We start from the raw sequence: 9584 nt of genomic DNA on the forward strand, positions 1-9584 counted from the left end.
GAAGGCTAATATGAGTCTCAGTGCCAAATTGAGTAGTTGGATTGGAGGACTCTGGCTGATTATAAAAACAACTGCTGAAAAAATTAGCGATAATGCACGATTTAAGCAAACTTGCGGCATTGAGTTTTAGATGTGTGTCAATGGCACTGCCCCGTTGATGGGTGGAGTGCTAGCTTTTGGTAGCAAGAAATCTTGGCCCAAAAACCCGAATGAGGAAATGGTATCATGAGGATGGCCACGTGGGTTTGTCCCTCTAAGTTACTTATTATTGAAAGATTTTGAGGTAGTTAAAGCAAACATGCAATCCGTGATCGTATACAGCATCTTCATATGATCTAATAGATCACGATCACCCCCAAATTGGTTGGTTGGTAGGGGTCAAAGAGAGTGGTTCATCAACTCTCAATAGCCACCTTTGTGGTGACCTAGTGCCAGCCAACATTCCCTCTCTTGTCTTGCTCTTGTCCCCTAAACCATTCATTTTAAATCAACGGCTCAATTTAAAACTATTGCATGGTAATTTATGCCGTGCATCAAGGTTGACGCAATTATGTTTGTCAAATAGAACAAAAAGACAGTTCTTATTCAACTCTTACCATTCTGTACTTTGCTTCGATCAAAACTTCCATGGAAAGTCTTGACAGTAAAACTCCTGATTTTCATTTGACTGGTTGCTTGTGCTATATTGGCTGTGCCTTATATTTCTGGAGTTAATACTTGTCACGTTTAGGTCTTCAGCAATGTTGAACATTTCTTGTCCTTACTTTCCGTTGGGCCTAATAACCCAATACCCAGTCCATTGGCCAATCTGCCCTAGTAACCTCCAATGAGGATGTGCCACATGGGCAGTGGATACAGCAAACCTACTATAAAAAGCAGCAAACATCTCCTTCTGGACGTTCATCTTTGGCTTTCCCAAAATTATTCTCCGAAATAATACTAACTTAAGCATCAGAGCAGCATACGATCAACTCTTCTAGCACTTTATTTTTATTTTTTATTTTCTTTTCTTTTCTTTTTTAATGGCACAAACTCTGGTTCCGCCAGGTTTTATACTGCAGTTAAAATTGGTTATCCAATACCAAACGAGGGAAAAAAGATGAGTTCTTAAAGCAACTTAAACAGAAGAGATTTACAAAAACCAACCCAAGCGGGGAGGGAAAAGAAAAGACTCTGCATCTCTACTTTTATAATCAAGTGCTGATGACTCGACATTGGCGAACCATTTTCTGAAGCATGGATGTCCCTTTGAAGGTCACCATCTGACAGCAGCTTCTTCGGTATTTGCTAAGCTGCATCATGGTACACAGAATTGTGATGCAAGTAAAGTTCGAATGCAAGCCGAAATAGAAAGCAAATGCAGATGCATATTAGAATACCTGGTCAGGTTTCATTCTCTCAAAACCAAATTTATCCGTCCATATGGATTCTGCTTCTACAGCAGCCGGGAGGACAATGCTCTTCACATTCAAGAAAGCCAGCAGCTTCTCAATGCAGGAAAACAAGATTTGGAAATAACCCTGCAAGGCAGAGTGAGTTTCGTGACATAAAAAACCAAACTTGCACAGATATTGCAGTAGGTGACAAACAAGAAAACTACCAGGGAAACACTGATTGTCAAAGAGCATATTTACGGTCCCAAACAGAGTTCAACACATGCCAAAACTAATCATCATGAACATAGGAATAGGTAGACTCCAAAGGCATCTTTTTTATTTTTATTTTTTTTATAATCACTTTCCCCCCACTGATTCTTTTATCACCACTGGTTTTCCAACTGAATTTTAAGAAAGATATTTCCACCATTAGTCCGAAACCAATAAACTATTCTAGCACCACTGATTTCCAGAATCTGAGTTACACGTTTGTAAAGGTATGTACTCAATCGTACATAAGATTGCAGGGCATTATTTATTTATTTTTTTTGATAAGTAAAAGATTGCAGGGCATTATGTCACCTAAAAGCCACAAAAATAACAGACTACAGAGTCCACGTGCTTGTAAATCTAGGGAAAAAGTTGTGTGAACATACAGATAATTGTGGTATAGTGTTGACCAGGGATAAAGGTAGATTACAAAACCAATGTGTTATTGGAGGGCAGGGGTGGATGGTAACGATTAGTAGCCAAGCAGGGCACATTAGCTTCTCACCTTTCCATGGTTACCATTACTTGTTGCAACTAAAGGGAGTTCTGCAACTTCTCGCCCAAAAACTCGAAGAATTCCCGCTGATACGACAGATGAGCTGCAATGTTGGCAAATGAGACTGTTATCATGTCTTACAGTGAGACAACACATAGGTTAGACCTTGGATATAGAAGACCAGTTCTTACTTGACCATCAGTATTGCACAGTACATTCCGCCAAATTCTTGACCCCTTATGTTCCTTCTGTGTATGAGAGAGAGAGAGAGAGAGAGAGAAGAGGTGTTTAAGTTAATAAGAAGAAAAAGATAGGATAAAGACGGCTAAACATGCACTTTAAAAGCGCATTAACAATAACGAAAATATCTTATCTCTCACCCATAAACCATGGCTGGAATAAGGTCGCGTCCACTGACTGAGTCAATTATAGGGGCAAAGCAATCCTGAAATACAGATATTAACTGTCAATTAAATATTGCTCACAGTTCATTTTTACATATATGAAAAACGATTCACTTGTTTCCCTCACATGTATGCATTACATATATGATCTTAATAAGCATGAAGCTTAAAAGCAATTACATGGGCGAATGTACAGAAAAGACTCCATATGTATCTCTAGGGTCCAAGCATGAGATGTGATGAATTTCCATTACAGTAGCAAATCACATGTTCCTAGTGGTTGAGCAATAGATCACACTGGTATAAGGGAGAGACAAAAAAAAAGTGCACTTTAGGAGAATACAATCAACTGCTGCACAAACCAAAAAACAGTAAGTCTTTTAATTAAAATGCTAACCACAAGCATCGAGTGGTAACTTTTCAATTAAAATGCAAAACCACAAGCATCGAGTGGTAGCAAACATGTTAATCTGCCACAAGAAAAGGTGATCAAATGCAGATCCTGTGAGAGCAAGCAGTACTTTAGGCAGTTCCAAAACAAGCGCTTTATAGCCAATATTTTGCCACCAATTTTTTCAGCTATAGAATTAAATTGGAACCATTTAAAAACCTGGAACTTTATGGATTGCTACTCTCTAAGGCAATAATCAATTCACTTCAATTGTTAGATGCAAAGCCACTTTATGATGTGTTCAACTAATTAATTACTTCAGATCCAACAATTGAGGACAATATCAACTACTGCTGGGACTAATTGCTATATGGAAAAATAATATATCAAAACCTTCAAGAAAAGAAGTATCTACACAGCCTGGGGTGAACTTACATGGAAGATTGCGACAGCCTCTGAAAGATAGAACCTAGTTTCAGGAGAAGCAATTTTACCACTAAGAAGCCTCCATCTAACATCAATATCATTAATGGACTCTAAACCTCTCTCCTCTTGCTTTCTCTTTATAACATCCAAAAGAGAGTCTGGGAGCTTTTCAGGTCCTCTTACAAGCAACTTCTGCAAAGTAGAATTTATCCTGGTGCAATCCGTGCTACAGAACCACTCTCCTTCTGGCAATTCCTGTTGTAAAAGTGCATCAACATTTTGATCCAGAAAGAGTGGTGCATGTCCACTGGACAGGAAAAAAGAGTTGTTCATACAAAGTAATCCAAATAGAAAACAAAACAGAAATCATTTATGTGCACACCTTCAGATATGCCATTTTTTGATCCCTCAAACAGCCAACATGAAATTCCATCTCACACTGGCATGATAGTAAAGCCAAAAGAGTAGAGAAAATGTAATTAGTTATTTAGTCATTAGCAACAATAAATTCATAAATGACATTGCATGCTCACATCAATTGAGAGCTCAAATCTGACAAAAGATGGCATGAAACAAGGAGATTACCTGATCACAAAGTAAAATTGTCCTTGGACCAAATCCTGATTTGCTAAAATCATAGCCTCTGCAAGCGCAAAGTTTAAAAAAAAAATGTCAAGCTATGGCTAATTCAAACAGGATTGATAAAATATATATTACAATGAAGGTAACATAAAAATGAAGTGTATCCTAGCTCATTACAATATATATAGATCATGACAAAGCCCATAAGCTTCAATAGATTTCAGACAGAAACAAAGCGTAATTTTTTTTTTTTTTTGATAAGTACGTAGCTGATTTTATTAAAAGAGTAATTATCACCTGCATAACACACATCCACTAATGTCAGCTTCTATGTTTTTGACAATACGGATGCATCTCAAAGTTATCTGTTCTATAGGATCTACCCCAGAAACCCTTCCAGCTGCAACAGCATTTTCATTATGCTCCACAAATTTTTCTTTTAGGAACTTATTCTGGCAATATGTACAGTACCAATCACCACGAGGAATACTAGTTAAAGATGCACATTCTGCAGAAGCAAATAAGTATGTACATCAAAATCTATTAAAGCAGACGACCCTTATGTGAAAATTAACGAGGCAACTAATATAGTCGATCAAAATAATGCCACAGATTATGAAAAAAAAAATAAAAAATAAATAAATAAATAATGAGCAAACTTTGAGCAGCCTCATAAAAAATCACCCGCTCAGCAATGCTACCTTGGGGAGGAGACTAGGGCATTAAAGAAAGTAACCACATTTTTCTTTCCAAAACAAATTGAAACCCATTACAAATACACATCATAAGCCCATAAATACTTAGAAATTGAGGAAGACAACCAAAAGCACAAATGTGATGCATACAGACTACGCATAATAGGAAAAGGAATTGAACATATAGATTAGACATCCAATTTTGAAGCTAGAGCAGTTGGACTTTAGGTCCGTAATTCTAACATTGAAAAATATAAAACAATTTAAGTTAAAATCATGTGTGATGTTGAGTTTTTTTTTTTTTTTTTTGTGCATTTTTTTAGCGGGGGTAGTCAAAATTGAACCCAGGATGTCACGTTCCAATGTAATTTGCAAAACGCTCCTCATGTTAGAGCAAAGGTCTGATTCCCCCTTCTTCCAACAGGGGCCAAAGAAGAAGTTTATATAAGTTAACAATCAACTAACCACTTAATTCAATATGCTAATCATAATTTATATTTCACCTTTGTGGAAGGCCCTTGGGCATCCATCACAAAGCAAAAGATTCCCACCATCTGCACAAATGATGCATAGGTTATCATTATCCTCCGCAGAATACTTGCGGCCTTTTGAGAGAGATATCGCCAGTTCATGAAGAGAGACCCCATTGGATGTGTAAATGTATGCATAACTGCAAATGAGCACAAACACCATCATAAAATTTAAAAGAAAGGGGTTATTCAAGAACCAGGAAAATATCTCACGCACAAACTTACGGTTTCCTGCGAGAGGCCCAGCCAGCATGAGCTTCAAACTGTGAGGGGCTGACCTGCATGTTAAACATGAACAATGTGAAAAGTATTCAAGTACACACTGCTACTTAGATGTACAAGAATTGATAAATGTACCTCTTGATTGCAGCAACGACAAAATATACCAAAGCCCATTTTATAACCCTCAAGTAATTTCTGCCAAGGAAACAGAGATACATCACACATCAATAAAATACAAAAATATGTAAGCATTTGAGATGTTTATCTCAAGTCTCAACAACCTGTCCGCGTGCATAATAGGCCACTTCAGTTCCATCTGGCAATCCACCTTCCTCAAAAACCAACTTATGGAATCGTTGATATCTTGAGGAAAAAAAAAAAAAAAAAGAAGACATCCAACAGACAAAAGAGGTTATCTACTTGCTAAAAAAGGAAAGGAACTTCAGCAACATGCTACAAAAAAAAAATACCAACTTTGTTGTTATTTTCCATTGACTCTTAGTTTGCGAAGGGACACACATAGAAGCACTTTTGGACGGCCTTGATATCAAAACTGACTTTGATGATCTGAAAATACCATCAATAGAAGCATATAAATAACAGGAAAGGATAAACTATAATAAGAGTACCGATCACTAACTATAAACTACATAGTGAAAACATAACCAACGAACCAAATTGATTATTTCCTCACCAGGGAATAGGCTACATAAAAAAATAACTAAATAAATCAACCAAAGAAGATACTGACTTTGCGGTTATTTTCCATGGTCTTTTATTTTTTGAAGAAATACAAGCAGAAGCACTTTTGGAGGACTTTGAGAAGAGACCTCGTTTTGGTGACCTGAAATAACACAGTTGGAAGTGTGTTAAAAGAAAATAAAATTTTAAAGAGTGTAAATAGGAAAATCGAATGTGTATATTGTGCCTATGAAAACAAAATAAAAGAGTATCTGGATAAGAGTACTGTAAACCAACAAAATATAATGAGAAAAAATTGTCCCATAGAATTATATTCTTGCAAACTCCATCTGGTTCAAGAGCATTAAATCTAAGAGATTAAGTACTCGCAATGAATTGGAAAGAAAAAAATAATCAGAAATAAGCTATATGCAAAATAAACCAACAAGACCATAAAGATACCAACTTTGTTTTTAACTTCCATTGACTTTTAATTTGTGGGGAGTCAGAGACTGAAGACTTCAATTGACTCTTATTTTGTGGAGAAATAGAAACTGAAGCAGTTCTGGGGGTCTTTGAGATCAATACTGGTGTTGATGACCTGAAACATGGCATATGAGAGCATATTGTAATAGGAATCTGAAGATCAACAACATACACTAGCTAAAAACCAAAACAGAGATATATCCCTCAAACTATACCCTTGCACTTACCAAAGGGTTCCATAAATTGGAAAACCCCTCATTTCACGTCACTTGAAGACAGGGTATGACATTAAGATATAGTGAATTTGCCAGAGTAGCTTCTTGTAGCAGAACCAAATCCATTTAAAATGAGTAAGACACAGGATTCTTATCAAGAAAGCAATAACATGTTCGAAGTATGAGAATTCAATTTTTGTTGGTAGACTCTCCTCCATTATTGTTTGATTGCATGCAATATACTGTGTACTCTTTTCCTATCTAAATCCACTTAACATGTTAACATGTAACTGCAACATCCGATGAGCTGACAAAATATTATTAACAGCAGTCTACCAGCATATAGAAAATCTGCGGACCATCACACACTCCTATAAGAATTGACATTTAAACAATGCTCCCTTTTCCTTGTTTTTTCCTTTTGTTTGATAAGTAGACATCCGTACTTTTACGCAAACTAGCTAATTTAGAGGGGGGGGTTATTACAAAGCCTATTGAAATGAACTCCATAATTTTACTGCCCACCAAGAAAGCAACATAAACTGCAAAGCTGCAGAAAGTAACTTGTCAAGAAACTGTACCTGAGTCTTTTGACATCTTCGTGAGTACTGGTACCATGAGATTCCTGTAAATCCACACATGAATTGCATAGAAGCCCTACATTTGCCACACAAGACCTAGGAAGGCATCCTAGAATGTTGAACACCCACCAGAATCAACGAATTTTAAAAAGTAAAATAAAATAAGGCTAAACGTCATATCATGTCAATTTTCTGCTACAATAATACAAATAAATCAGAAATAATAAGGAAAAACCCACCTTTGCATCTCCTACACGTAATATATTTGTCTTCAGGTGGGGAACCAATGATGCTCTGAATTGTTGCCTCCACCGTATGCAGAGGAGAGGCCCTGCATGCCTTCACCAGGTCAAGCAGGCTCTTCCCATTTTCGAGGCAAATATACTGTGCTGCCCGTTTGTAAGTCTTACAAGCATGAATCTCAAACTTTGATGGCGGTATAATCTACAATAATGGAGAGAGAGAGAGAGAGAGAGAGAGAGGCAAAGAAGTAAATGCATTAATCATTTGCTAAAGTGCCTAAAATGCTTAACTAGAGTAATATCCAATACTAACTCTGCATCCTTTGCATGAAGTACACGAGCACAGAATTCCACCACCGCTAATCATGCCACGCAGACCAGATCCCTGAGACTAAAATACCACCAATTTCAGCCTTAAGACATTCGGATTATAGTCTAGACTTATCAGCAAACATCAATTATTAAACAATATCAACCTGGTTGGTACCCATGTAAACCACCGTCACGCCGTCGAGCAAACCAGTCTCAAAAAGCTCCTTGACGGTCATCGGCTTCTTATTAAGCGCAATCTTCTTCGACATTTTCAGTTCCAATTTATTCTTCGGCGTCTTAGAGGCACTCACTCCACCCGTTGCCTCCCCATCTAAATTCAAATTTGACTCATTCTGAGCAGCTTCTGATGAATTTACTACACTCTCCATCGTCGGCTCGACCTTCGGTCTCACCGCCGATAAGGTCGTGAACCCCCAAACTTCTTCTTTGGGAAAATCGTTCTTTCCCTCACTACTCTCAGTAGAAACTACTGCAAAATTGCCCTCGACGCCTCCTTCCTTGGCTGGACACTGTACCAGGTCGCTCTCTTGCCCCTCTCTACAAATGGGCATTCCCAAATTGCAATTGGGTCCGTCTCGAACCACAACTTGGGAAGCATTTCCATTGATTTCTTGCTCATCCGAGCTCCTAACTGGCTTATCATGGCCGTTCTCAGAAATTCCATTAGACCAATTAAACCGAGACTTTCTTTCACGGGTATAAACAATTAAACCCTTCACCACAGAGCCTTTGAATCTCTTACGATCGCTACTACTATTCTCAGAAACCTCAACACAAGAAGAACTCGCCTGAGTCGTCTCGGCCCGAGTCCCACCACCGGGTGAATCGCCCGCCTCCAACTCCCGCTTCATGCCGCTCGCGAATCGGGCCCCAAATCTGTAAAAAACCACCCCAAAAAAAATAGCATCAGAATACACTGAAAACCCCCTAAAATTCCCAGGGTTTAGAAGGCGAATTGGAGAACGAAGAATGTACCTGATAAAATCAGAGTAGGGCCATGAGAGATTGACGAGCTCGAATCGGCGACTAAGCGAAGGTGGAGCAATGTACGGATCTGGTATTAGGGTTTTTGGAGTTCAGGGTTTCGTTAACTTAGATTTGAATTGAAAGTGGCAACACAAGAGATAGAGGTCCAGAGTGACCAACCAAAGCTAAGAGACATTGACAGAGAGAGAGAGAGAGAGAGAGTAAAGGCCACAGAGGAATTGGGGAAAATGGCAGGATTCGTAAATAAAACAACCATGAAAATTGAAAAAACAAAAGAAAAACAAAAAAAATCCTCATTAAAATTTGACTGTCTAATACCAGCACTGTTTTTCTGCTTGTCAGTGAGAATTGAGCAGGAATTTTTTTTTTTCTTTCTTTTTTTAATCCTTTTGTATGGTATATTTAAGTATCTCATATAAAAAAGAAATAACTTAAAAAGCTTTGATATTATAATAAATGTGACTTATTCATTCTTCTTCTTATTTAAATACCTTAATAAAAAGTGAACAATTTTTTTTTAAAAAAAAAAAAAATTAGATTTTACAATATTGTTAAAAATCATTTCAAAAGGAGTGGCAAGCTTAATAGTTAATAATATCTTATGGTATAAGGGAAGGAGAAAGAAGATTTAAATTAGTGACATTCATTTTATTAGACGTAGTTCACA

At 37.4% G+C, this 9584-nt stretch overlaps 1 protein-coding gene across 1 annotated transcript; it reads right to left on the minus strand.

Annotated features, from left to right (window-relative positions):
• Nucleotides 1-962: 962 nt before the first annotated feature.
• On the minus strand, nucleotides 963-9135 carry LOC132162132 (uncharacterized). The gene is made up of 21 exons (XM_059572390.1): nucleotides 8906-9135; nucleotides 8074-8806; nucleotides 7911-7988; nucleotides 7595-7799; nucleotides 7356-7464; nucleotides 6540-6674; nucleotides 6144-6236; nucleotides 5867-5959; nucleotides 5674-5755; nucleotides 5528-5587; nucleotides 5396-5448; nucleotides 5144-5310; nucleotides 4243-4453; nucleotides 3949-4006; nucleotides 3746-3802; nucleotides 3373-3618; nucleotides 2523-2587; nucleotides 2334-2390; nucleotides 2152-2245; nucleotides 1380-1520; nucleotides 963-1292 (listed from the first exon to the last, which is right to left on the minus strand). Exons 2-21 carry the CDS (start codon nucleotides 8779-8781, stop codon nucleotides 1194-1196), a joined length of 2811 nt encoding a protein of 936 aa, XP_059428373.1. The 5' UTR covers nucleotides 8782-8806; nucleotides 8906-9135; the 3' UTR covers nucleotides 963-1193.
• Between the last annotated feature and the right edge of the window lie 449 nt (nucleotides 9136-9584).

The sequence above is a fragment of the Corylus avellana genome, chromosome ca9 (assembly GCF_901000735.1).
Source record: "Corylus avellana chromosome ca9, CavTom2PMs-1.0".
NCBI lineage: Eukaryota > Viridiplantae > Streptophyta > Magnoliopsida > Fagales > Betulaceae > Corylus > Corylus avellana.

Bases quoted from the DNA above. Each gene is read 5' to 3' on its own strand.
- LOC132162132 (XM_059572390.1), bottom strand. From the start codon at position 8,781: ATGAAGCGGGAGTTGGAGGCGGGCGATTCACCCGGTGGTGGGACTCGG. The intron at 7,800-7,910 runs GTTAGTATTGGA...CCATTATTGTAG, and splicing joins CTTCATGCAAAGGATGCAGA to ATTATACCGCCATCAAAGTT. The intron at 2,588-3,372 runs GTAAGTTCACCC...TCTGTATTTCAG, and splicing joins AGGCTGTCGCAATCTTCCAT to GATTGCTTTGCCCCTATAAT.